This window comes from Chamaea fasciata, unplaced genomic scaffold (assembly GCF_029207755.1).
Source record: "Chamaea fasciata isolate MVZ Bird 193981 ecotype frontalis unplaced genomic scaffold, bChaFas1.0.hap1 SCAF_31, whole genome shotgun sequence".
NCBI lineage: Eukaryota > Metazoa > Chordata > Aves > Passeriformes > Sylviidae > Chamaea > Chamaea fasciata.
In genome coordinates this window covers 2,295,660-2,323,224 of record NW_027094116.1, presented here as the reverse complement: position 1 = coordinate 2,323,224, position 27,565 = coordinate 2,295,660, and the positions used below count along the sequence as shown (strand labels likewise).

The window sequence follows — 27,565 nt, the reverse complement described above, 5'->3', positions numbered from 1 at the left end:
TAAACTGCAACTGATTTATTGGAACACTGGGTTGATTCATCAGGAGATGTGATGGAGGAAAGGAAGGGTCCAAGCTTTGAGAAGCAAATTTGGGTGAGAACAGGCACCTTTTCACTCTTTTGAACACTGCAAATAATAATAATAATTAAAAAAAAAGACCAGATGGCCGCCCTCCCCGGTCCCTCCCTCCCACCCAAGCCTTGCCTTCACATCATGCTCTTCCTAAACTGCGACTGTGAGCTCTGTTTGGGCTTCGAGTCTGACTGCTGCAGCTCAAACTGTTTGTACAGGTCCCTCAGCTCTTTGATCTCCTGCAGCACCCTCTTGGCTTGGCTCCAGGTGGAGGAAGCCTCCCCCAGCAGCCTCTCAGATTCCTGCAGGATCCTTTCAGAGTCCGACTTGGAAGATGATGAGGAAGAAGAGGTGGTGGTGATGGTGGTGCTGGTGTTGGAGTCCTTAGTCTTTCTCTTGCCTTCCCCGTAGCCCTTCACCTCTGTCAGCAGTTCCTGAGTTTTTTCCAGTTTCAGTGCAACCAGTTCCTGTATCCGGGACAGCTGCTCTGGCTCTGCCGAGGCAAAATGAGCCTCCAGCCCCTTCCTCAGCACTGCCCGGTGCGTGGAAGAGTCCCGTCGGGAAAGGATTTCTTCCATGGAGGCACATTTATTCTTTTCTGAGTGTGAGAGCTTTTTGGGGACCTGCGGTGTGTACATGGTCCCTTTGTCAAAGGAGTCCTTGCGCTGCCCAGCTCTGTCCCACGAGGTCACCTCCTGCCGTGGGAGGCTCCCCGTCCGCCCCTTCTCCAATGACTTGGTGTTCTCCGAGTCCGAGCGGCGCCGCCCAGCAGTGAGGTGTGCCACGGACTTGTCCAGATCCACCCGGAAACTCTCCTCGCAGGTGCTGTGGTCCTCCGGAGAGGCGTCTTCCTCCTGGATCAGGTCAAGGGTCAGCATTCCGTCGGAGGTTGAGGTAGATGCCTGGAAGAGCAGAAAGCAGAGCTGAGTTGGCACCAGAATGGCTGCCTCTGCTTCCAAGGGTCTCTGCACTGCGGATACACACTACAGAGAGGGAGTGGGAATGCTCCCCCACTCAGTGACAGAGCCTGGGGTGGACTTTGCAAGATGGTTTGCACAGTGCAGTGGTCCACGAGAACAGAGGATGAGGGCTGATGACCCAGAGTTGTCCTTAGGGCAACTCTCAGTTCAGGATGGAGGTCCAACACCAGCTCTCCTTGCACTTCCTTACAAATGGAACACTTCCAAGGAATTTCACCCAAGCAGGTGTCTGGGGTTGGTTGTACCTACCACAGCCATGAGGTGACCCCGCGTGGGAGGGCGCCGGGAGTGCTGGATCTTGGCTCTGTCACGCGTCGGGTGGGCAAGGAAACTGTCCTCTTCAACGGTGACCTGCAGGGTGACACAGGCTGTGAGCATGGAACACGAGCCATTCCCAGGTCCTGGAGCTCTGAGCAGGAGGAGACTGGCAGGGAACGGGGTGTGGGAGTCCAGTCTTGGAAGTGACCCAGTGTTCGCCTGGTGTCTCCCCTCTGTTCCATGATGGGATTACATCTGCTCAAGTCATTCCTGACAATTGAACCTGTTGGCAAAGACCCCCGTGACAGACTCTCCTGGAAACCATCTCTCCTGGAGTTTGCTGTGCTGCTTCCTGCTCTAAAGCCTCTCCCACAGTCTGACCTTGGTTTTCCTTCACTACAGGCTCTGTGCTGCCATCCAGGAGAGGAAAGAGCCTCCTGGCAGTGCCATGGCGCCGTGGGAAGCTGGGTGTGAATGGGAGATCTGAAACAGGTCTGAGCTGAGAAAGGGTTGCCATGAAACATTAATGTGAGAGTCAGCCCTGGAGTGAGGGCACAGCCTGCTCCAGGTAGGTTCTCCTTCACACTGAAGGAAACTGTGTGGGAATGCTCACCCTGACCTGCCTCTGGCAGCCCACCTGGTGTTCTGAGTTACACCCTGTGTCCCCAGGAGGAGGCTGAACTGGGGCTGCCCAGTTATTTTTCCTGGCAGAAGCTGCTTTGTATCACTGGGACTTTCACACTCCCCTTGAGGAGCAGGAGGAACTCTGCTGGAGACACTTTGTGTGGATGTGTCCCCAAGACAGGGCTGTTCCCAGCAGCCTCAAACCTTCATCCAGGCTAAGACAGGGGAGCTGGGGCTCAGCCTGAATCCCGCTCACCTCGTCCAAGATCCGGTTTTTAGCACGTGTGATCGCAGAGTTGAGGGCATTAATCCAGGACTCTTTCTCTTCTGGACTCACAGCCAGGAAGATCAGATTTGGTGCCTACAAAAGAGGGAATTCAGGTCAGTGCTGGAACTCACACAGAGGCCAGTGTGAGGCCTACAGCCTGTACAGAAAAGGCAAAGCAGAGCTGAACCTCCAACCCTGTTTGGCCCACACAGCAAACCCCAGGACCATCTACATCCCTCTCTTCCCTGCATCCCCCAGGACCATCCACATCCCTGCCCACTCCTGGAGCCAGTGGCTCTTGGGCTGGCTGCACCTGGGCAAGCCCCACATACCGTGTTTCCAGGCTGCCTGGAGTGCGAGAGGGTAAATTTGCTGTGGTTCTTTTTGCTTCTACTTTTGGACTTCCGGAGCTCCTCACATTTCTCATAGTCACTCAGGTCAAACATTTCCTGTATGTTTTTTTCATCTTTTACCTGCAAAACAGCAAGAAAATCAGAGCTTTGCAGATGTCAGACTCAACTGCTCCAGCCAGCAGGATTTCAACATGAGGGTTTTGACTTGTCTCTTCTGGAACAAGGGAACATATTTAAAAGGATAGCAAGAAAATCACACTTTGCCAGGTTAATGCCTGCCTCTTTTACCCCCAGAGTAACTGGTGCCAGGCTGAATGGTCACACAGATGTGATCAGACACAGCATTCCTGCCTGTGGACCCTAAAAATGTCAAGATCTCCCATTTCCCAGGTCTGTTCCCCAGCACTCTGCACAGCCACAGTGTGACAGGTACATGGGGATGGATCAGTGTCACAGAGGTCAGATTAAAGATGGAGCTTGCACAGGGTCACTGAGGCTGTGGTTGCACAGGGTCACTGAGGCTGTGGTTGCACTGGGGGACAGGCAGGGATGTGGGGGCACATAGGGGTCTGGATGCCGACCCCTGATGGTGCCATGCCTCGGGGAAACTTGGAGCACAGGGGAAATTGCAAAGCTGTCTGAACCCTTCCTCTTCATCGCTCTCCTAATGCATCATCCTCAATCCCACTCCTACAGCAGGGGAGCTCTGCTCTTCCATGGTAAACACAAGGAATTAGGAAACTGGGGTGGGAGACAACTCGGGTTTGCATGTCCGTTACAGACACTGCAGCAGGCTCAAATCCACATCCATCTGCTTAATCCGACTCCAGCCAGTCATGCCAGGCTGCATCAGCGGCGGTGGAGAGTGTGTAACTCAGGTGCTGGGAAGACAGATGGTGGTGAGGTCTAAGCCCTTGGATTTCCTGAAAGGACTCCACCCCATTTCATACATTTCCTCCACAGTTTTGAGAAGCACTGAAGGAACTCCCCATGATTCTTCCATAGAATTTAATCAAAGAGGGTGACTAAACCAGCTTCCTAACCAGAGGCATGGATAAACTGACCATCTGGCCCTGCCTGATGACAGCAGTTCCCCTCTATCCTTCATCCTTGCGCTCCTGAATGTGTCCCAGGATCCACAGGACAATCACCGGCACCGCCATACCTGCTGGCCCGGAGCTGGTTCCTGCCTGTGACACTTCCCCTGTGTCTGGGTGTGATAACAGAGACTGTCTGGCTGCACATCCTCCCTACACGCTGCTAATCGGCTTTGATCTCTTCCCACTCCCATCCTACAATCCACCTCTTTCCAAGAATCTCAGCTGAATCGTGCCTGACTCATTTGCAGCAGGAAAAGCCGATCCCCTCCGAGCCCCCAGCTGTGCTCTGTGGCTGAGACCAGAGCCCCTGCTCCAGATGTTTGCTCATGTGGGTCACTGGGGCTTCCCCAGCCCTCCCCTTCCTCTGCAGAGCTCACACAGCTGGGACTCAACCTCCTTCCTCCAGGAGTGTCCCCAGGAGGCTTCGGGACAGAGCATGTGGCTTTGGTTCAGACAAACACCCTGCAGGTGCAGCTTGTCCTTTAAACGCCTCCGAATGACAGGAGCCAGGGCTCTGACACTGCACTCGGCCATGCTGAGGGGATCCTGCCCCTGTGTGTGACCCGTTATAAAATGCTTAAAACTGGGAAGAAGCAACACCCACAGTGGGATTCCTGGGGGAAGAGGGTCAGCAGCAGCCTGGAGTAGGTGGCTGGGGTGGCACAGAAATTCCAGGGGGCACGGGAAGAACAGTGGGTGTATCACAAGGGGCATGGCCAGCTGAGCCCCCTCTCATGCTCACGTAACAGAGCATTCAGTGTGTAAAGAGAGAAACTAGACAGAAGGAAGGTGAAAGGCAACTCCAGAGGCACTTGCCAGCTCTTTTGTCCTTTGTGGGAGGCTCCTGAGGCCAAAAGGAGGGAGGTGGCAGCATGAGAGGCAGCTCAGAGCAGCCTCAGAGGTAGGAGAGGCCGAGGACAGTCATGCAGGCCATTCTGCATGAAAACAGGACAAAACTAGCCCCTGAGGAGCCACAGACCTTCTGGGACCATGTGGCCAACAGACCTGAAATCCCAGTCACTGTGTTTATTGCAGGTAGGTGACAAACCTGCAGGGTGTCACCTCCTCCACATTCTTGGTGAGATAGGGGCCATACAAATCAAACCTTCCAGGCTTCTCCACAGAGGACCTGGCTGGATGTGTCCCTGGAGAAAGTGGCCCCTGGTATCAGTTCTCAGTAGGAAGGGATGAAGCAAGAGGTTGATGGTTCATTCTGGCAGAACTATTCCCAGCTGGGAGGTTTCCAGCAGGTCTTCCCTTCCCTATAACTGCCAAGGGCTTAAGAATTGAGGGATCTCGGAGCCTCACTGGCAGGTGGGTCCTGCCCTCCGTGCCCTGTGGGGAGCTCGGGATTGGAAGGATTAAGGTGAATCGATCCCAGCAGGTGCTGCCCTGGATGTCTGCTGGCATTGCTGTTGAGTTGTACCCATTCGAGGCAGGCAGAACAACCTTGCCCTGCGGTTCCACCTGGCTCCTACGTGTGGCCACGTGAGGGGAAGGGAAACTGAGGCACAGAAAAGAAATCAGAAGCATCCTCCATCCCTACAGCAGGGAACATTTCTCTGCAGCCATGAGATCACACAGCCCCACACCCCTGGCAGCTGCCCCTGCTCAGGGTGTCACTGCCTGTGCCAAGGCTGACAATGCTGACGCTGCTCGGATGCGAGGAGAGGAGCTGCATTCCTCGCACTCCTTCCCTCGCAGCTGCTGCCTGCCCGGGTTGGCCCCAGGGGCACCCTGCACTCCCTCTGCCCTGAGATGTGGGGGGCTGTGGGCACGTAATGGGTCAGAACAGCACCCATGGCACCCAAATCCCCTGTCCAGAGGGTCACAGCTGTTTTTGTTTCCAAACGCCTGCTCCCCATAGGAAGGCTCATTGCAGCATGCTGGCAGCGGGAGGGTCTCTGACCTGGGTTAATTAACCACCCTTAACTGCTGAGAGTCTGAATTTTTCTCACCAAGCTGTGACCTGCAGTGACTCCAAACCTCCTGGACCCAGGTCAGGGCTGTGTTTTGGGGCCAAACCATGTATGGAGGGGCAGGGTAGGTGCTCAGTCACACCAGTCTGGGATGTTTGGTGATGATTTGCTTGAGCAGTTCCCTGCCACAATGGGACAGGGAAAAATGCGGAAGGTACAGAAAATCACAAGACACACAGTGTAAGGCACCCACGGGACACTCAGGAGGCCACAGTGCGGCTCAGGATGTAACCAGAAACCTCCAGACTCTCAGCGCAGCCAAATACCCAAACATGGGCAGTTTTGGGACAGACAGTTCCCCTCGTAGGCTGTGACCAAAGTTTCACTTCCTCCAGCTGAGCAGCCTTACTTCAGCAAGGGGCAGAGCTCCCTGCAGACCCCGCTGACACCAGGCTGTCACTGGGACAGGGACGCACAGGCATGTGAGCAGGACTGTCCAGTCCTTGTCATGGCCAGGTCGTTGCCCTTGGCTGATGAGGGGATGGTGGCAGCATGGGGCTACTTCAGTTCCTTCTCCAGAGTCACCACCACGGCTACCAGAGACACAGGTGCCCGAGAATCACTGAATTCTGACATGGTTTTGGAGGGACCTTAGAGCTCATCTAATTCATGGCAGGGACACCTTCCACTAGCCCAGATTGCTCCAGGCCCCATCCAACCTGGCCTTGGACGCTTCCAGGGATGGGGCAGCCACAGCTTCTCTGTGCAGCCCATGCCAGGGCCTCCCCACCCTCAGAGGGAAGAATTCCTCCCCGAAGTCCCACTGTGCTGCGTACAGCGGTGCTCACGGAGGGCAAGCGCCCCATGGAGCATTAGAGAACCGAGTAATCAAACACACCCCCAGCCCCGGAACCGAGGAGCGGTACCTCCTCGAGTGCTCTTGTGCTAATTGAGCCGATGCCTTTGGTAGCAAACAAGGGAATGCTCAAGAGGAGCGTTTCCTCATCCCCCTCGTGCCCCCGGCTTCCTGCGAGGAAGTGCCGAGCCCGGCTGTGTCAGCTCGGCCGCTGCTCCTCGGCACAGGCGGGGACAAAGCTGGGCCAGGAACAGGGAACAATTCCCAGAAATGTGCCGGGGGGAGGGACCATCGTGAGGAGAGCGAGGGGAAAGAATGCAAGAGTGAGCTAAGAAGGTGGTGGTGTGCTCAGCAGAGCTCAGCCTGCTGCAGCTCATCTCTACAGAGCTAGTTTTGGCCGATGACCAAACGCTGAATAACCAAGGATTTTGGTGTGAGTTCACGGAGTTCAGCAGCCGTGGGGGAGCAGAGTGAGCACGGCCGGAGCCTCAAGCTCCCATTTCGGGAGGTGCCAGACAAGTTCCACAGCTTTCAAAAGGGCAGCACTCAAACACCCTGTTAGGCATTTAACATCAGCTGGGCTGAAAAACTACATTTCTTCTCCTTACAGACTTGGCTCTGCCAGGGAGAAGCCCAGACTCCTGAATCAGGCATTCCCAAATTCTCCTGACAAAACTGATTAATCAGGGCTGGTCTTTGACCTGCAAGCCCAGTCCTAGACAGACAACTGGAAAAGCACACCGATTCCCAGGAGGAATCAGCATGGATATTGATGGGATTTTGTTAGTCTGAATTTTGGAAATCTCCCCATTCCAGACCTCAGTCCATGCTCAGCTCCAAGCAGTTCTATTCCGTGGTCTCTTTGTGCGGCATCAACACCTGCCCCTAGCCAACACAGTTCCCGAGGGATCCCGGTGTGGAATGGACAATTCCCCTTCCCCACATGCTTTGGGGAGATGGAATTCATTGCCCTGCTTCCCAGATGGAGAAATTCAGGCAAAAGTATATAAATGTCTGGTTAGAATTCATTTAATGAGCACATGGCAGAGCCAAGGAGCGTCCAGGAGCCTTGGGAGCCTTTCTGCTCTGAGATGGTGGGGAGGGCCGGGAATGTGGCTTCACCTGCAGAAGCACCTCTGGAGCAGCCGCTGAGCATGAGCCAAGCTGCCAGGATGGAGCAGGTGCTCTGGGAGCAGAGCTTGGAGCCACTGGGAGGGGTCCTGGGAGGGGTCCTGGCTTTGCTAAGTGCTGATGCTCTGGTTGGCATCAAACCCTGCAGCCCACGTTCTGAGACCCTGTGAGCAGGAAGTCTTGGACCCCCCCCAGGAACCCACCGGGATTCCCTACAATGAGACCCCCAGGATGCCAGAGCCCCTGACACCGGTGTGTTCCCCCGTGCCACAGGCACAGAGTCACCTTAGTGCACACCAGCACCCCACGTCACCTCCCTGGCCAGCACAGTCACCTCAGCACACACCAGCACCCGATGTCATCTCTGTGACCACATCTCTGCTGGCCACAGATTCTTCCATATAAAGCCTGAGCAGCGGCTGCTGCGTGTTATTTATGGTCCCTCACACACACATGGAGCCCAGGGGCCGCCTCAGGCCCAGCTGTGAGTTTTTCCCCCTATGAAACGCAAACACAAGAGCTTCTTGTTCGGAACAGACTCTGCATGGCCCCTCCAGCCTCATCCCTCTCTTGGGCTCCCAGCACACCTGGATTTGATCTGTAGCTACCAGGACATCTATTGCCTGTTCTGTTTTTCTCTCTGGCTCTGGAGCAGCCAGGAGGTTGATGGGAGCAAGCTCTGGAATGCCAGCAAGCAGCTCAGCACGACCTAGACATTCAGTCCACTCTTTAGGCCATTTCTCTGTTATAACAATCCCTGACCCTCTGCCTGTGCCATGTCCACGGCTCAACCAGCCTTAAATCAAATTGTCCCTTCCTCTCTCCAGGTGCTGACAGAGCCAGGCCAGGCAGCTGGGCATCCAACCATGGTCTGTCAGTAAATTACCTCCAGTGAGGGGGGAAACCCAGAGAGACAGGGATTTTATGCCAAATTCCCTGAGTTGGAGCAACCCCATACCTGCTGTGGGCACCACTCTGCCCAGTGCAGCTCTGGGATGTCACAGGGGATAGGAAGGAGGAGGGCTCTGGCCTGGGGAGTTCTCCCTGATGGATTTATGGAGACAAAAAGCACGGGGGGGGCGTGCAAGGACAGCCAGGTGCTGGCTGGCTCAGCCTGACAGTCACATCCGATTATCTCCAATGTCAACACCACGTTAAACCCCAAAGCCCAGCAAGGAGATGAGGGGCAGTGGAGGGGGCACGTGTTACAACAGGATGTTGACCCGGGGTGAAATTTCCCCGTTTTCCTCTTGGCATGGGGGAAAAATGCAAGAGATCGATCTGTAAATGGCTCGATTCCAATTGTGAGAGTGGAGTTATTTCCAAACAGAGAGTGAGCAGGTGGGAACAAGGCAGTGTTGGGCTCAAGGACGGAGGACAGGCACAGAAGGGAGCCGGCGTTGCTGTCGCCGCGGCGGAAAGAGGGCTTAACTCTCGCTAAGTGAATCCTTTCGTGTCTCCACGCTGGGAAAATGTCTCCCAGCAGAGCTGTCTGGGAGAATCGCTGTCAGAGCCGACACCGACCCCGACCCCGGCCGGGTCCCGCCGGCGCCAGCCCGGGGAGAAGAGAAGCCCCCGAGGAACCTCCTCGGCCTGGCTGGCGCTGGAGGGGCGCTGGGAAGGGCCGGGGCTGCGCCTTTCATATGCAAAGGGAGGAAGGGGGGATGGGAAAGGAAACTGAAACCGATCCTACCTCCTTCTCCGAGATGTAAAGCTGATCTCCCTTCAGAACCACATAACGGTTTTTCCAGATTTCCCTAAAAATGCCTTTCCCGCAAAATTTCCGCACCCAGCCGACCTTCTCCGGCTGCACAGGTTGCTGGTTTCCATCCTGGTGCCCCTAACACAAAGCGAGAGGGAAGAAAATGGGGGAAAATGGGATTATTCTTGGTTTTACACTCCTTTTCTCCCCCCTTCCCTCTTTGCCCAACTTTTGTCACCCCCTCCCTCCGGCCCCTCTCTCCGCCGACGCCGGGACCGGGTCCTTCCCCGGGGTCACTCCACGGGGATTTTTGTGCTGCAGACACGAAGCGACAGGAGCAGCATCGGGAGGACGCTGCGAGGAGCGGGCAGGGTTCCCTCCGCGATTATATAAGACAGGCCGGTGTCTCTATCGCCTCATCCAGCGGGCATTTACCCATGGATAAGGGGAACAGGAGGGGGATGGGCGGAATTTGAACCAGCTGGGTTTTCTTACTGCGGTGAAAATTGCATTTCGGAGCTTTTTACGAGCAATTAATCCAAGAGATGAAATCTATGGTTGGCTTATATCAGAGATGTCTCTGTGGGCAGCGATGAGACATCGCTGGGTGCAGCACACAACACGGCAAAGAGCGACGGATTGATGGTGCCTCCGGATTTTATCGTTTCCTTGTGTTCCAAGATGAAAACTGCCTGCCTACATCCCCCAGTGTCTGTGGCGGGTACGGGAGGCAGGAGGGGCGCTGGGCAGGGGCAGGAGCAGGGCCGGGCGCAGGGTTTGGGTCTCTTTGGATCCGCTTGGGGGTCTGTGCGCTTTTTGCGGGGGGAGCAGAGGCGAAGCGAACAACCGGCCCCGGAGAGACAAGCCCCCCTCCCCAAAACATCCAGGAGCCTCCCTCACACTGCCTTGCCCCGGCGAAGAACCGAGTCTCTACTCACCCTTTTTGCAGAATTATTTTTTTTCATCGTTCCTTGATACGCTCGGAGGCGATTTGGGGCGGGGGGGGGAGGCGGTCGCAGAGGGGCTCCCGCGGCCTCCTGGCGCGGGGGAACGCCCGGCACTGCGCCCGCGGTCCGCGCTGCCTTCGCCCCGCGTGGCTCAGGGCCCTCTCCCGTTACACGGCGCCCGGTCCGGCGCTCTGAGCCATCGCCAGCGCCGCCGCCGCGTCCCCCCCCGCCGCCACCATCCCGCAGCTCGGGGGGCTGCGCTGGGCTGCGCCGGGCTCCCGAGCTCCATCTATAGCCGCGCGCCCGTGACGTCGGGGTTCGCGGCACGGGGCGAATCGCAGCCCACGAGGGTTTTTCTTCTTTGTCTCTGACTCACCGGGGACACGGCTCCGTGGGGCAGCGGGCGCGGGGCCGGCGGTGCCTCGCCTGGTCTCCCCACCGGGGCCCGGCCGCGTTCCCGGCGGTGTCACAGGTCACCGGGAAACTTCCTAGGAGAGGGAAAAGCGGCCCAGGGTGGCAGTGGGAGGGTTTTCTCCCCTAAAGGTGTTCGGAAGTGTGAACAAATCCCTCTGGAGAGAGGAGCTGGGAGATTTCCTGGGGAGGGGGTTGGGGGAAGGGGTCGCTTCCAGCACGGAGGGTCTGGCAGCCGGGATTCAGTTGGGTTCAGAGCATGGCATCCAAAAGTGAGGAGACACTCAGCTTCCTAAAAAATGCCCCTTTTTTGGCTTATTTTGTATGTCTCCCTCATGTCGTGCAAGTCCCGAGCAGTCTGAGTGTGGGCGTGAGGTCACGGATGGGATTTGTTGATCAGGAATGGGTGAGGTAGAGAGAAAATCAGAGAAAGGAGAAAATGGTTCTGTCCAGAAATAGATTGATCCATCAGTGGATCTGCTTTCCAATGACAGTGTCCATCCCAGCTTTACTGTTCATCCATCACTGGACAACATTCCCCACCCCAATTTCAAGTTGTAGTTTCACCCCAGTACTCTGGAATTAATGCACGCAGAGTCCTAGGGATGTACTTGGATTATGGAGTATTTCCAGAGTTTCTGTGAGTGTTTGTATCCCATTCTGAGCACTGACATTTTTGCCATGAGCTGTAGATGCACTGGATACCTGAGAACACCCGGGACAGACACAAGTCACTCTCTACACCAAATCCAGGGGTCGCCTTTTTGTCCTGTGCCTGTGCAACCCTGAACTCCATGCGGCCCAGGACCAGGATTTGCCGTTTCTCTGCCCCAGTTCCCCCTTTCACCCCACGTGGCCAAAGCTTGGTCCAGGCAGGGCCGATGGCAGAGGGACAGAAGAGCCATGCTGGCTGCCCAGAGCCCCCAGTGTATCCCCAGGACACCACAGAACCTGCCGGTTTGTTTAATGACATTTTGCCTACCAACCAGACTTGTCCTTCCTCACATCCTGTTTTTGGTGGCCAGGGCCTGCAGAGCACCGGCCGGTGGCCAATACCAGATGGCACAGTGCTGGTGGCAGGAGGACAGCTCTGTCGTGTCCTTTGGATCCAGGGCCCACGCTCTTCCCAAACGTCCTCTGGTGCCAGGGAAGTTGCCCTGAAACCACAGCAGGTAACACACCTGCACACACCTCCCCATCCCTGGGAGCAGGAATTCAGCTGCAGTTGGAATCCTCAGGCTGTTCTGACAGTGCGACAGTGAGTCATGCTGTGAAGGATGTGACCAATGATTCAGAGCTGGAAACATCAACAATTTACATGGAAGGAAGGAGACAGGAGGGAACCCATCTCCCATTTCTGTACCAAAAACAGGCGGCTGCACTTCCAGCAATGAGGCCGACCCTGGAGGCTGCTCACCAGTGGGACAGGTGACATGGTCTGTGCAGCTTCTCACACCTGTCCCCATCCCCATCCCTGTGGGCAGAATGAAAAGACTCTCCAAGGTGTGTTTGTGTCTCTCCTTATGTTCACATGGCCCTTTTGCTACCCGCTGGCCCTGATGCTGTAGCTGCTCCTTGTGCTGATCCATAGTAAACAGTTGCCAAAATCGCGTCTTCTTGCAGAGCAGATCAGCAAACTCTTGGTTTATTTACAAATTTAACACCCCACACACAGCATTTTGCCTCTGGATATCAAGTGAGAAGCTGCTGCCTGGAAGGCGAGCAGAGTTTAAGTAGGACACATGCTTTTCTGTGTCTCTGATGATAATTACAGTGTTGGTGTCTGGGAAAGGGGCTGCTGGAGTAGTGGATGGGGCAGGGGAAGACCCAGGATCCTCTGACTGCTGTGACTCAGCTCCCCTCTGTTGGGGTCTCAGGCTCTCAGAGACCGGAGTCACCTGTAAGGGGGAATTCACTTGTGGCTCTGCCTGTCCCAACAATGCAAAATTCACCCAAAACTCACTGTACAGGTGCCCACCCAGTTTTACCCTTAGCTGTGGGCAGAGAACCCCTCTCAACAGAGGTTGTATTCTCCCCTCCCTTCCCCCAAGAGCTGCCCAGGACCCCCAGGGCCAGGTCCCCCCCTCCTTGCAGGGCTTTGCTGTCTCCCACATCAATGGGACTTAGTTTTGATGCCAAGATAATTCCCAGGGATTTAGGAGCTCATTTCATTTGATCTGGCTTGTTAATTCCCAATCAAGTGCTGATTAGAGGCCAGGGAGCAGAGCTGGAAACGGACTTGCAGGTTCTTTGGTGTGGTCCTGGAGGGGAGCAAAAGCTCTCACGGAGACTCAGGCCGTAACTGCACCTTGTGGCATTGGGAAAGGGAAAGTGGGAATCATCTAGCAGACAGATTCAGCCAAAGTGGGTGATTTAATAGGATTCAGCATATACAGACAACAGAGCAAAGGGCTCCTGTGCCCATCAGCTGCACCCCCACAGCCGCTCCCCCAGCACGGGGCGGCACTGCTGGGCTCCTCATGGGACTCATCCGGTGTGTCCTGGTAAAGAGCCAGGAGCTGCAGGGATTCAAGGGCTTTCCCAGGCTCTCCTCAGGTGATAATCCCAGTCCTGGAGCTGTTTGTGAGGGCACGACGAGGAGCTGCGGTGGGGGCACATCCTTGCCATGGGGCTAATGCCAGCTCCAGCATTCACTGCCGTTCTTGGTGTGGAGGGGAAGCTCTGGCTGCAGGGCAGGAACATCCTGCTCTGCTCTGGTCTGGGAAAGCTCTGAACACGCAAAACGTACTCATTCCTTCAGGATTCACCGTCGGCTGCTGGACCTTGGTGGGACTTGGGAGCTGTCAGTGCTTCGACCGCGGAATCCTGCGGCTGTGACCTCCTCCAGGAAGCTGCCAGGAAAGGTTCAGGTCAGTGGAACAAGGGCCAGAGATCTGCTCATGGCACCCTGATATTTGTCGGAGAGGTGTCCAAGGCCAGAGGGGCTGTGACTGTCCCCAGCACAAGCCTCAGGCCCGCTGGCATCACACACCCACGGCTGGGAGCAGCTGCCAAAGCCAGGAATGCTCCCAGCCGGAAGGATGCTGCCTGCTGCCGGAGGATGGCTCCTCTGGCAATGAGACTCCACGGCCATTCCCAGGCTGACTCATCCCTCAATGTGCTGATCAGGTGATCTCAACAGCAATGCTTTAAAAAACACCCAAAAAGATAAAGAAATACAAACCAAGACATGCCACAAATTCTGCAGAAATGGGATTCCCCTAAACTGGGGCTGGAGCAGTTCTTCCTGCCCAGGTTGTGAATCTTGAGGGGTTTGAAAAATATTAAAACCCTAAAATCCCCTGCAAAACCCAGCAGCAACACCTAGCTCTGAGTCCTGTGGGACACGGCTGGGAGGGGGCACAGCCAGGGCACTGCCCACGGTGGCACCAGCTCTGGCACAGGCCGTGGCACCTGGCTTAGTGTTCCAGCCTGATCTCTCTCTCCTCCAGGTTATTTTTAGGCACTAGAACCAGGCAGATCTGAGCTCTGGCAGGCAATGACTGGTGTTTTTAGGGTCTCTTGGTTCTGTGCTGTCTGGACCAGGTTGTGCCTGTGACCAATGACACCTCAGGGTCCCCTGGCACGGCCTCTCCGAGCACATTCCCAGTCTGGAGTGACTGGAGGCAAGAGCCAAACTCCCACCTGCCCTCCAGGGATGAGCTGCACCACAGCACGAATCCCCCCTGGTGAGGATGCTGTTCCAAGGACCCTGCAGATCTTGCAGAACAGGTGAGGACCCAGCACAGGCATCTGCAGGTACCTTCACAGCTGCACCACCCAACCAGGGCCTGGAGATGGAACTCCCAGGAGAAATGAACCTTGTGCAGTGAGGAAGGTCCCCAGGAGGATCCGGTGCTGCCACTGCAGCTGTAACTGGGTAACTGGGTCAGGCCCCACATCCTGGGATTAGTCCCAGCAGGTTCGTGCTCAACCTGCCCAGGATGAGTCAGCCCCAGCACCAGATGTTCCTGGCAACCCTTTTTATCCGATTATTGATCCTTCGTAACCCTTTCTTCTTCAAACCCTGTGGAATTGTACTGGAATCCCTAGGAGCAGTGTGGATTCTCCATCCTTTGGGCCACCCCTCTGGGCCCACAGATGTTGGTCCCAGTTCCAGCAGGGAGTAAGAACAATGGAACCAGGATTAGGTGCTTACATGGCTGCTCGGCGCATTAACACGCAAATCCCCTTGTTTCTGGTGACATATCTGCCCTAATCCCACGGGAATCAGCAAGGCCACGGATTACGTGAGGGGTTGGGACACACTAAAACCTGGCTTTCCTCGTATCAGACACCTCACGGATGTGCTGAGATATCCCTGATCCCGGGTACTGGGCTGGAATTGTGGGTAACAGTGGACAGGAGACAGTTTTATTGTCCTTCCATCCTCGGGAAACGGTGTGCAAGGGAAAATGGATCATTTGGGACAAGGCTGTTTCAGAACAGGCCCTTTGCTGTCCCCTCCCAGGCAGGACTCAGCCACATCCTGCCCCCTTCCAAAGCACCATCATTTTCTTTTTTTCCCCCCACTTCATTCTTTGAAATGCAAATTTGGATACAGAATCCCAGTTTTTCTGTGAATAATTCAGGGACTGCACAGCAGCAGAGCCCAATCCAGCCCGGGTGGCTCCTAGCAGCACCAGTCCAAGTGGAGCCAATGATGGAGCCGCAGACCCTGAGCTTCAGCAGCAGCTCAGGATTTTCTCACCATCCCACACTGAGCACTGGGAATCTGGAGAGAATTCCTGCTCTCCTCCCTGGTCAGCAGCAAGCTGTGCCGATGGGAAGCAATTCCCACTGTGGCCTCAATTCTTTCCTGAGCCCAAAGTGAGTAATTTGGGTTCAGGAAAAGTTATTTGTATTTATAAACCAGACATTTCCCACTGGGAATTCCAGACTGACAGGAATCTTTGCCCACCTTCAGCAAAGCAGCTGCAGCTTCATTCAGTGCTGAATTCTCATGTGCTGTTCTGGCTTCCCAGTGTTATGAACTGCAAAAACTCTACTTGCCTGCCCTTAAACTCATGGAAATGCAAGTTAAACCTCCAGCTCAGGGATCTGTCCCTGAGCCACCGTGAGCAGAGCTGGGTCCGGAGCACTGACACCCATTTCCATGTGGGGATTCTGCAGGCATCCCAAATTCCTGCTGTGCCAGCAGTTTTACAGGCAGGATCCGCAGAGAGGTGGATTTTACCTCCTGGTGTTGTGGATGGTGGTCCCACCCAGGACGATGCGGACACCGGGGTTGGAGCGGTTCAGGTTGAACACGGCCAGAGCCTCCTCGTAGGTGGCCCCTCCGATGAGGAATACGATAATGTCCTGAGGCCTGGGATAAAGGCACAAATCACGGAATGGTTTGGGTTGAAGAGACCTAAAAGCTCATCTCGTTCACAGCAGGGACACCTTCCACCAGACCAGGTGGGTCCAAGCCCTGTCCAACCTGGCCTTGGACACTGGGATGGAGCAGCCACAAATATTGAGTTGGATTCAGACAAAGCCAAGGATGAATCCTACACCTTGGAGGCAGTGATCCATGATCCAGAGGGCGCCTCCTCCAGACCCTCCCTCATCCCTGTGACATGCCAGGCTCAGAGCTGAAAACAACACACTGAATGCCCCAAAACCTCTCCTCTCCTGAACTTTCACCCACAGCTCTGAGCAGCCTCCAGCAGCACCATCCCAATCCCCGTGGATCCACACGCCCATGTTTAATGCATGATCTGCTGCGGCTGGGAAATCAGGATCGATTCTGGAGTCAGGCAAGGACACGGCGCTGCCTTGGAGCTCCCAGGCTCGGGGCAGCTCATGCTTGTGACTGATCAGGAATCGCCAGGATTTGTGCCTCAGTTCACCTGACAGGACATTTCCCAGCCAGCAGGGAAATGTGGGATGGTAGAGAGAAGCCAAGCAAGACGAAGGGGGGAAAGGAGGGAAGCGCCTTTCTCCATCCCAACACAAACTCAGGCATGCTGTGCACCTCCTGCTTTCAAGTGAGCTGCTCCCTCCCTCTCCTGTAACCATCCTCCCAGTCCCCTGGAAGGACCGACACCAGGGATTTCCTTCTTGGATCACGGCATGGACAGCATGATCTGGAGAAAAGCTGCTCCTGCCTGGTTGGGACACAGGCACAGAGGGAGCGTGTTGGCCACTAGATTTCCATGGATCCCCACACCACTTCCTCCCTGTCCAAGGGGATGTGGGAAATCAGGGAAAACTCATGGAAAAGGTAGTGCAGTCCTTTCCCAATGTGATCTGTATCACCACTAACCGCCCAAAGCCTGCGTCTCCTCAGAGTCTGGGTTAGGTCTGCATGACCCTCTCCAGCAGGATCCCATCTCCATTGGGAACAGTACTGGCTCAGGCTGCAGTCGGACTGTTTTTGGCAGTCCCCAAACACCAGATGGCACAGCCATCAGAGAGCCTGCTCTGATGAGCAAGGGCTTCATCCTTCACCTGAGCCTCCCAATGGGAATGGCACATCTGAGCCAGCAAGGCAAGCCAGGATGAGACATATCCCAGTCCTGGGAGCCTGCTCCAGGGAACATTCTTGGGAATACAAGATCTCCACATCCATGAGACTTCTGTGCCAAGCCCCAGTTCTGTTCATCATCAGTCCAGCCTCACTGTGGGGACGGCGCCAGGGACACCAGGGATGTCCCGGTGCCAGGGGCAGCCAGTGTGTCCCAGTGCAGGCTCTGCCCCAAAGGCCCCACGTACCTGTCCCGGAGTGTGTTGGGGCCCAGGTAGGGATACTGGCTGTCCTTGAGCTTTCCCTTGATGAGCTGGTCCAGGGTTTCCTGGAGCAGGGGCTGGTGCTGGGTGTACACATTCTCGATACCCTGCAGCCAGAGAGAAGCTCTTAAGGAAGTGGCCCAGCAAGGAAGGAGGATCAGCAGAGGCACAGCAGGTACTACCCCTGAATTTGGGATTGAGAAGCTCTCCAGCAGCTCATTCCCGTTGTTCTCAGTGACATCAGGCCCTGAAGCCACTGCCCTCTCTGTGAAACCCCCGTCCTGAGCCAGCAGCCCACAGCATTCCTGCCAGCCCTCCTCCTCCGGGCTGCAGTTTTGGTTCAGCCTGTCCCCGTTTCCCCAAGGCAGCTCAGTACCTTCAGGCCTTTGAGGAACTGCTTAGTGATGGCCACAGCATCCTTGGGGCTGAACAGGTCACTGCCTCGGGCCCGCTTCCCTCCATACTCCACCACGGCCGACACCAGCTGTGCAGGGAGAGGGCAGGAGCCCCATCAGCCTGGGAGCTCCTTCCAGGCTGTGGTGAGGAGTCACTGCAGACACCTCATGGACGTATGGAATGGGGACAAGGAGCCACGGAGGCGATCCCAGTGGAACTGCACGTGGAGGTGAGGGGGCAGAGCAGCAGCAGCCCCACGTCCCCCAGCCCACCCCGACCCTCCTGCTTGAGGAGAGGCTTCATCTCCATCGCCTGCAGCAGCGACATCAGCTCCTCCACATGAGGTGACATCATCCCGCTCCTCCACCTCCTCCCCAGCTGCTCCTGGCACTGCCGCCTGTTCCCTCCCTGCCAGCTCCTCTCCATCCCCAGCCCTTCGCTGCAGCCACTGCCTGTGCTCCAGAAGCTGAGGAAAGTGGGGGAGGAAAAGAAGAGAGGAAGCACATCCCAGGCCCATGTACATGCTACACTCCCCTCCCAGCAGGTTCCTACCATCCCTTCGTTTTTAAATCCTTCATAATATCCCAGAATCACAGACTAGATAGGAGCAGAAGGGACCTCTGGAGTCCAACCCCCAGCATCACTGATTTAGGACATGGAAATCGAGTCACTTCTTTAAAACACCTTTTAAAGCCACACCCACAGGTCCCAGCCGAGCTCAAGAGCTCTGTGCAGCACCGCAGCCCCGGGCTGACCCGGAGCAGGCCGGGTTCACCCCAAAGAGCAGCGATTCCCTCGTCCTGTGGGACATGAGGGCTGCCCCCACCCCGCCCCGCCCCGGGGTTACCTTGCGGTACCTGTCGGTGCCGCCGCGGCCGCGCAGCTCCTCCAGCAGCGCCGGGAGGCCGCTGCTGCCGTGGCGTTCGTAGCGCAGCGCGTAGAGCATCACCAACCGTGCCGCGTCCAGCTCCGACACCCGCGGGCTCTGCAGCAGCCGCCGCACGCTCTGCGGGACACACGGCACCTCAGGGACGCGGGGCCACACCGGACTGCTCCGGGGCCCACAGCCTGAGGGACACAGAGGCAGACTGCCTTCACAGGCGTCACTGTCTTGTCAGTCACTTATCAGACTGGTTTCACTGGTGTCGCTGCCCAGCAACAACAGTGCCACAGGAGCAATGCAAGAGAATCCAGTTGCGGCATAAACCCCACAGCCCGGCTCCTCAGGTGTTCCACAGGTGGATTTACTGGAGTACAAGTTGGTTTTGGGTCTTCCCATCGAGCTCGGAATTCACAGCCCACCTCTGATGGGTCCTGAGCCCCTTGTGGTGCTGCCAAAGGGGGAGGTTGTGCACAGGCACTTTGAGACACCTCCAAGCTCTGCCTGGGTCTTCCCAGCTTGAGCAGAGCCACCCCACAGGTTCCGCCAGTATACTGGCTCCAAAAAAAACCCCTCAGGCAATCCCTCCAACTCCGTTTCCTTTTTGGAAGGTGCAAGGCAGAGGCATCAAAGTCTCAGCAAACCTTTGGATGTGAGATGTGGAGGAACAAACAGCACATTTGGAAGCAAAGGAGGGAACGAATTAAAGCATGGAGAGATCCCAGCTACAGGGAAGAGCAGGGATCTGTTATCACTCCTGATCTGCTCCTGGGTTCACCACCCTGGCCCAGATGTTTGCTGGCATCAATTTGACTAATGCCGACTAGTGACAAAAACACAGCATAAAATCCTGGCTGTGAGGAGGATCAAGAGGAATTTCACCATTCAAGGTCAGGAATTCACCTGTGAGGGGAGGGCCGGAGCCCCAGGGAGGTTCCTGTGCTGGCAGTGCCAGGACCAGCGGGAAGCAGAGAACAGAACAGCCATTGTCCATGGGAGGAGCCGGGATTCCAACCCTCCATTCAGCTCCCAGGGCTCATGCTCTGTGTCAGGGTTAATGAGAGCCCAGGGGAGGAAGAACCCAAATGTCCTGGACCGGGGGGGCCCAAGGCCACCAGAGATCCAACAATCCCTGAAGTGACATCAGGGGAGAACAATTCCACCCTTATTCTGGGCTTTGGCTGCTGCTTCTTGTCCTGTGGCCTTGCCCCTCTTGCTGCCATTGGGAGCTGCAGCAGGGACAGCCTAGGGCAGGGTGGCTGCAGGGACAAAGATCCCACTTACAGGAGTTTCCATTTACTTCCGAGCTGTTGCATATCTTCCAGTGCCTCAGTTGCTGGAAATACAACAGGGCTCTTCAGGCACAGGGCTGGAAGGAAACTGAGGCAGCATTTCTGCTCTAAAACTGCAGAAACACTGTGTAGAGCAGGACCAAGGTGACCCCAGGAACACCAGGATTCACCTGGCACCAGCTCTGTGCTATGTATATTCCATGAAAAATCACGGCTTATGGCACAGGGAGGGAGCAGACTGGGAATATTTGACTTTTAAACTGCAACAACCTGAGCTGGAGACAGTGATACAGCATGAGGACCTCAGAGGCTGCTTCCAGCAAACACATTTCTGGCTGCATTCCCAGTTCCATATTCAGCCATGTAAATCCTGCCAGACGCCAGCTATGGAATCCCCTCCCTACACTCGCTGGTCCATAGGGAAGCATCAGCCCAGGGCATGGGAGCTCTGGGGACAGTCCAGTGTTGTCCCCTTGGCCCCTACCTGGAGTTCAGAGTCACAGAGGTGGGGAAGAAACTGATCTCAAACCTACTGGAGATGCTTTTCCTCATTTCCCAGTCCCTCTGCTTCCCCAGTGCCACGAAAGGGTCTGTTAAATGTTGGGAATCCCCCTCTGCTACCAAAAATCAAGGAATCATTTCTCAGAAGTGAGTGACTGCTCCAGCCCTGCTCTGAGCCAGCCCCATCCCAAAGCTGCTGTTGAACACCAGCCTGAATCCATCACCGCTGACTCTGCCAGACCCTGCTCCGGTCATGGCACAAGGGGCCACGTTCAGTTATCACAGAGCCTCTCTCCAGCTTTTCCAGGCCTCTCTGCCAAATAAATCTTGGATTTAAGAGACTTTCCATGGTTTTTCTTAAAAAAAAATAGGTAAAGACAATTCCATGGATTCCAGCTCTTCTCCTGCCCAACAAACACATCAGCTCCTGCATGGCATCTGAGGTTGTTTTACCCTGGTGCCTGCCAGAAGCCAACTGGCTGAATATAATGAAAGAATGTTGGATTGTGGGATGTAAGGACAGGATTTGCAAAGATACTTCTCAAGCCGGTTATTAACGATGACTCATTCCCATCCGAGCTGAGCACTGAGGAGCAATTCCACATCCAGTGTCCCTCCCTACAGGGTATCCCCACACAGAGCTCCCACTGCCTCCCAGCATCAAACCCCCACTCCCAAGGGAGTGATGGAATGAACCCCCCCCAGTCCAAAGCCAGGATTAGTACCTGGAGGGCACTGGAATGGTCATTCTGGCAGGCCAGCTCCTGCTCCACCTCCGACACCTCCAGCAGGTTCCGCTCTGCCACGAGCCGGGACAGTTCGCCCACCACTGTCACGTGCTTGGACACCGTGCCTGACATCTTCTTGAACTGAGGGTAGTTCTCCACAAAGGCCTGTGATGGGAAACTGAGGCAGTAGGTGCTTCCAGGGAAAAGCAGGATATAGAAGATGGGTGCAGCCAGGCCATAAAATGTACAAACTCCCAGCAATCCAGGCCCTGTGCAGGTGTGCAGAGGGTCAGAATACCTTGATCCCAAGAGCCCACAAACTTTCTCTCATTACCAGATTTCTGGGAGGGATGTACTTTTATTTACTCCAAACATTAAAGGATGGGACACAGCTGGGATGGACTTTGTCCGTACCTTCATATCCGCGATGGACTCCAGCTTCTGCTGCTCCTTTGGCTTCCTCCTCTGGAAATCCTCCATCAGGTTCTTGATGTTGGTGCCAATCTCAGCAAAGTTCAGGTACATGTTCTGTGCGGAAAAAAAAATGGGAAGCAGAGAGAAACTCACTTGAGAGAGTCTTGACCAAGGAAGAACCTTGAGCAGCTGGAGGAAGGTGGCCCCATCCCCCAAAATCTGCAGCAGGGTTTGAAATCAAACTACAAATAGAGCACATTATCTCACATCAAATGTCACTGGTGCTGCACACTGACTGTCACAAATGGCACATCCCCACCCTGAGCCTCAAAGTCATCAGGAAGCTCCTTTCCCATGGCAACCCCCCAGATCTGGGGGCTGGTGAAGCCCCCCTGGGACACCTACATTGGCATAGAACTCATCGTTCTCAGCTGACAGGACGACCTCCCGCAGGTCCTTGCTGATCCCCGGCACCCGGGACAGGTCGATGCGGTTGTTGTTGATCCCCAGCAGCTCGTGGACCATGGCCTGGTACGTCCACTGCCAGGGGACAGAGGAAGGCAAAGGGATGACCTTGTTGAGACAGCACTGGGAAATCAATGGACTTCAGCTGAACCCAGCCAGAGCTGCTCCTGCTACCTCAGGACACACAGCAGAGTCAGGGAGTGTGTCCCTCCAACCAGCCAGGACATCCCAGTGAAAATAAACATCACTGATAAATAATCAGATGGAGAGACAGTGCAGAGGAAAATCACCCCCCTCCAAGGCCGTTCCAGAATCACAGTATCATGGAATGGGTTGGGTTGGAAAGGACATTAAACCCATCCTGTTCATGGCAGGGACACCTCCCACCAGATCAGGAATTCCTGCAGGTACCTTCAAAAGAGACTGGAGAGGGATGGGGATTAACATTACTGTTCCAACACCTTTGTTGGCCACCAAAACCCCCAACTTTCTGCCCAGGCAGGGAGAGGTCCCACAGTTCCTCTGCAGAATTCCCTACATGCTCCACTGGCAGGAGCATTTCTGCATATCAGGAGTTTCTATTTTTATCCTGAGAAGTCTAATAAAAACCCAGAGAGAACAGTGACAGCTGATCAGAGCCTTGCCATGCCTAACACTCCATTTGCATCCCTGGCAATCTCTTTGGGATAGGAAATCCTGAAAGAACAGGATAACGCCCAATGCTGAGCACAGTCCTAAACACCACAAACCAGGTGTGAGCTGGGCTGTGACAGCCACAGCCCTCTGTGACACAGATGTCACCTCCAGCTCCTGCAGAACTGGTGTTACAGCAGCTCTGGGGCTGCTGATCCCACCCAGGTGCAGCTCCTGATCCCCAGGTTCCAAAGGAACCCCACAGAAATGAAGGGAGACCAACAGATCCTGCCAGGATCTGCAGCACAGCATGGAACAAATAAATCCAACAGCTCTCAGCAAATCCAGCAGCCATCAATAACAGAGGGAGACTCAGCAGGGCAAGGTCACTCAACAGCCATGTGCTGCCCACAGCCTGACAAACAACCCCTGGGAAAGGCCCTGCAAACACTGGGGCTCCAGGAGCCACATGGAAGTGCCAGTGGCCCCGTTTTTCAGGGTGCTGGGTCCATCTGCCACTGAAGCCAGCACAAACAACCCCCACTCAGGTCTGGAAAACCTAGCCAGGGGATAAATGAGGGATTTTGCAGGGATTGGGGGTGGGAAGCAACACTCTTCTCTCCTACATCCAGCCCACGACCTGCCAGTCCAGCTGCTGCAGGACTCCCCCCCCTGCCCCAGCCTGGCACACCTGGGTGTGACTCACCTGGTTCAGGAGGGGGGTGATGGCATCGTCCGACCGGTCCAGGATGAGGAGCAGGGGAGGGACCTCGGTGCGCCGGAAATCAAACAGCTCGTACTCCTTCGTGATCACTTGCTGTGGAGAAATGGGAAAAATCCCGCTTGAGCACCTGGAAAAGGCTCCCTCTCAGTGTGGACTTAGGCACAGAGGGGAGGGACGGTGAAACCCCAACTGTCCTGGTTTGTCTGCACTGCCAGGGAGGAGCTGAAGGCCCCAGGGAACTGGGACACTGCTCCCACAACGCTGTACTCCAGCTGCTGCTCTGGGAGCAGAGCGGAACAGGACTTGTCCAGTGCCGGGCCCCAAAGTAAATGATGGAATTTACAGGAATCGACTGAAAACAAGTGTTTCCCTCCAGTGGATCCACATGTAAAAACTAACCAAGACTGAATTTATCCCAAAGGGACGTGCTTTGGGTTCCTCTCACCTTCACACACTCGGCCAAGCGCTTCGCTGGCTCCGAGGAGAGCTGGTACCGGATCATGGGGCACTTCTTCAGGGACAGGAGCAGAGCGGTGAGCCCCTGGGTGGTCCTGGTGAGCTGAGCAGGGTCCCAGCTGCGGCCCTAGAAGGAAAGGCTGCACTGGTCCCAAACTTTCCCACATCCTAGTTTCGAAGTCCTGAAGTTTCACAGGAAAGCACAGCTGCACTGGAGCAGCAGGTACCCAGGGACTGCACCCGAACTCCCCAGTGTTCCTATCCTTGCCAAGACCCATTCCCCTCGCGTGGCCCCTCCGGCAGCCCCCATCACCCCGGTTTATGAGGGCTAGGCATTACCCAATGTAAGGACAACTCGCCATATTCCTACCCGACAGCAGCCCAGGAGGTTGAGGGAGAAGACGTGTGGGTTCACTGCAATGTAGTCGCCGTAGAACTCCTGAGGAGGGGAGCAGGACAGTCCTGTGTCTCTAACCCTGATCCCAGCGAGAGCTGTGTGCCAGCACTGGCCACTCAGCCCCAACCACCACCTGAACACACTGGCTCGGACCATCCTTCCTTCCTCCACTCCAAACCCCTCCAACACCCACAGCCTCGCTGACAACTCCCCTCCCGTTTGTACTGTGCATTGCTCCAGTGCCCAGCTCTTCATCGGCACCACAAACATGGAATCATGGAATTACTGACTTTGGAAAAGCCCTTTAAGACCATTGAGTCCAACCACCCCTCCAGCACTGCCAAGGCCACCACTAACCCCTGTTCAAATCCACATGGATTTGAACTTGGCAGCGCCTTGTGAGATACCAAGAACAGCAGCAGCTGTGAGCACAGAGCACGGAGAAATGGGACCTTTTCTGTCCTTCACCTCTTCATCCCACATTTGTGTCCATCCCTCCTCCTACCCAGGCTTGCCATGCGCCAGTTGGGAACAACAGCCCTCCTGCTCCCAGTGTCTGGCAGCCTGGACTTTCCCTTTGCTTTTGGGTTTAGATCTACCTAAAACATCCAAACTTCACCTGGACTTCAGCCACGACCTCCTGCTCATCAGCCTCAGCCAAGGCCTTCACATCGCTCTTGCTGATGACGTTGCTGAAATCTGGGAGGAAACAGGGAAGGGACAGTGGGGCTCCATGCAGCCTGTGGAACAGCATAGTCTGATCCCCTCCAGAGCAGGAGCAGATCCCACAGAGACCATCTAACGCTGGAATTCCGAGCCACCTCCCAGGGATGCTCTGAACTCATTCCCTGCCCATTTCCCCAGCGCCTGGTCCCGCTGTGTCCTGCAGAGCCACAATGACATCTAGAGGCCACTTCACCCAGTTCCTGGGATCCTACAGACTGATTCCTGGGCTGGAGGACTGGACTTCGACCCCAAACCATTCTGCTTCATTCCCAAGTTCATGGAGCACTCCGTGGCATGAGCAGGACACATGGGAAGTCCCTGCCTGATACACCCAGCGCAGGAAGGTGTCGTGTGATCTGCACTGAGGTGTGGAGCATGTCCCATCCACACTGGGATGCAGAGCCTGTTCCAGATTCATTGACCTCCAGGACCCCTGGATTCTTCATACTCACAGATGAAGTAGACGCTGTACTTGGGCCTTCGCAGCTCCTGCACCAGGAGCTCCACGTTCTCCTGGATGGAAACAGCACCAGGGAGGGCAGAGTTAAAGAATACGGAATAATGGGATCGTTAGGGTTGGAAAAGCCTCTGAGATCTTGGTGTCCAGCCATTCCCCCAGCACTGCCAAGGCCACCACCGACCCCGTCCCCAAGTGCCACATCCACACGGATTTGAACAATTCCAGGGACAGTGGCTCCACCATAGCTCTGTGCCAGGGCTGTACAACCCTTTCCTTGAAGGAATTTTCCTGAATATCCAAGCTAAACCTCCCCAGCACGATCTGAGGCCGTTTCTTCCCCCGTGGTGTGTACCTTGGTGGGCCGCAGGAAGCAGATGGCCTTGAGGTGCTTCATGGGCTCCCTGTTGGGCGAGTCGAGGCGCTCGAAGAGATAAACCTCGCGCTGCAGGATCTCGGACTGGGTGTACACCACGCTCACGGCACCGGTCTGAGGGCGGCAGGGGGACAGCGCCCGTCACGGCGGCCCAGGGCCCGGCTCCCGGCGCCGCCGCCCTCCGCGCTCCCGGCCCCGCCGCTCACCGTCTCCCGGTCCATCAGCAGCACCTTCATGCCGGGGCCGCTGTCCTCGATCATCTTGGACACGTACTGCCGGACCGCGAGCACCGCGTTCATCTTGGCGGCGATGCTACTCTACCGGGGTGTCCCCGACCCGCCTCGGTCCCGCCCCGCCCGGCCGCAGCGCCTGCTGGGAGCTGTAGTCCGGCAGCGGGAGCGACCGCCGGCGTCCCGCCGCCGCCCTCCGTGGCTCCCGCAGCCTCGGCCCGTCCTTCCCCTCCCGAGGGCACCCGAGCAGTGGAAATAGCTCGGGAAAGCGGAGCACTGAACCCAACCAGACTCAGCCCAGACACACTTAAACCCCCCCAAACCTACCTTAAAACAACACAACCCCACCCCAGCCCACACTAAATCCACCCTAAAACAAACCAAATCCACCCGAACCCACCTAAGCCCACCCCAAACACACACAAACCCCCTCCAAGTCTACCCAAACCCACTCCAAACCACCCCAAACATCCCCACATCCTCCCAGAGCTGCCCCAAGCCCCCAGGAAGGCTCGGCACACCCGAGGGTCCCCTGGGGTCCCCAAGGACAAAGGACGAGACTCGGTTTCACTGAACATGAGGCAAAGCTGCTCCTGGAAACTCGGGGGTGGGCGACGCTGGTGCTGCGGGACCAGCCTGGCCCTGCTAATCACCGGGAGCAGGACGCTGGGATTAGGTGCTATTCCCGGCGGGACAGAGCTGACCCGAGGCCAGGCAGTCCCCCGCTGCCAAAGCCCTATTTAGAGCGGGGGATAACAATTAATTAATGATTATGTCCTGTCTTTCACTTCCAATTAAGCGGCTCCCCAGTTCCTCTCAGAGTGACGGACACCTTTGTCATCTTTAATCCTTCAATTTCCTGCCGAGATTTTACTTTTCACTTCCAAACACTTTGGGTCTTCTCTCCTGGAGACTGTGAAGTTTTGCACATGTATGGATCTTCATACAAACCCCAAAGATTTGAGTGATTTAAATAGGGATTTACTGAAAAAAATACAACTCCAATATTTTCTTTCTTACATTTTTTATTTCTTGCCTGCTTTTGTTTCTCATATCCAAACTGATGCCTTAAGGAGTCTGTGGGTGCTCCTGGCCAAAGGATACACAGGGTTTTATTTGTGAACTAACCAAACCCAAGGTGTCATCTCCTCTTTAAATCCATCCTTTTCCTTGTCCTTAGGGAAGACAAACCCCTTCTTGTGCCATTTTAATGAAGTGAATCGCAAACCAAATCTCTGAGGCTTCATGGTGGGATGTTTATCCGCAGTTTGCAGGTAAAGCATTTTAAACAACTTTTATTCTGCAGAAGTTTTACACTTTTCATTCCCCACAGGCTGATTGGTGGGGTAGGAGAACAGTTCCATGTCCTGGGAGTGGCTGGAATCATGGAATTGTTTAGGCTGGAAAAAACCTCTGCACTTGCCATAATTTTTAATTTAAACCTTCCTTAAGAATTTATTCAATTATAATTTCTGTAAATAACCCTGATTTAACCTCACCAATAACTGCCCTGGGCCTGTCACCACTGGCCCGG

General features: G+C 55.5%; 2 protein-coding genes across 2 annotated transcripts; both read right to left on the bottom strand.

The window, feature by feature from the left end:
- PLEKHO1 (pleckstrin homology domain containing O1) lies at window positions 1-10,471 on the bottom strand. Its single transcript, XM_066206706.1, has 7 exons — window positions 10,202-10,471; window positions 9,255-9,401; window positions 2,535-2,675; window positions 2,191-2,295; window positions 1,302-1,403; window positions 205-974; window positions 1-126 (listed from the first exon to the last, which is right to left on the bottom strand). The coding sequence occupies exons 1-6, from the start codon at window positions 10,226-10,228 to the stop codon at window positions 207-209; spliced, it is 1,290 nt and encodes a 429-aa protein (XP_066062803.1). The 5' UTR covers window positions 10,229-10,471; the 3' UTR covers window positions 1-126; window positions 205-206.
- A 2,504-nt stretch (window positions 10,472-12,975) lies between these two features.
- Window positions 12,976-26,131, bottom strand: VPS45 (vacuolar protein sorting 45 homolog). The gene is made up of 15 exons (XM_066206680.1): window positions 26,008-26,131; window positions 25,781-25,915; window positions 25,421-25,481; window positions 24,862-24,941; window positions 24,216-24,284; window positions 23,835-23,972; window positions 23,372-23,482; window positions 21,973-22,107; window positions 21,568-21,681; window positions 21,151-21,318; window positions 18,600-18,758; window positions 17,733-17,840; window positions 17,342-17,463; window positions 15,819-15,950; window positions 12,976-13,473 (listed from the first exon to the last, which is right to left on the bottom strand). The coding sequence occupies exons 1-15, from the start codon at window positions 26,098-26,100 to the stop codon at window positions 13,386-13,388; spliced, it is 1,713 nt and encodes a 570-aa protein (XP_066062777.1). The 5' UTR covers window positions 26,101-26,131; the 3' UTR covers window positions 12,976-13,385.
- Window positions 26,132-27,565: the final 1,434 nt, after the last annotated feature.

Excerpts from the sequence above, each read along its gene's own strand:
- VPS45 (XM_066206680.1), bottom strand. The coding sequence starts at position 26,100 with ATGAACGCGGTGCTCGCGGTCCGGCAGTACGTGTCCAAGATGATCGAG. Across the intron at positions 23,973-24,215 it reads ACCTCCTGGGCTGCTGTCGG|GGCCGCAGCTGGGACCCTGC; the intron begins GTAGGAATATGG and ends CTTTCCTTCTAG. Across the intron at positions 18,759-21,150 it reads ACCATTCCAGTGCCCTCCAG|AGCGTGCGGCGGCTGCTGCA; the intron begins GTACTAATCCTG and ends TGTGTCCCGCAG.
- PLEKHO1 (XM_066206706.1), bottom strand. The coding sequence starts at position 10,228 with ATGAAAAAAAATAATTCTGCAAAAAGG. Across the intron at positions 2,676-9,254 it reads TTTACATCTCGGAGAAGGAG|GTAAAAGATGAAAAAAACAT; the intron begins GTAGGATCGGTT and ends GCTGTTTTGCAG. Across the intron at positions 975-1,301 it reads GGGGTCACCTCATGGCTGTG|GCATCTACCTCAACCTCCGA; the intron begins GTAGGTACAACC and ends CTGCTCTTCCAG.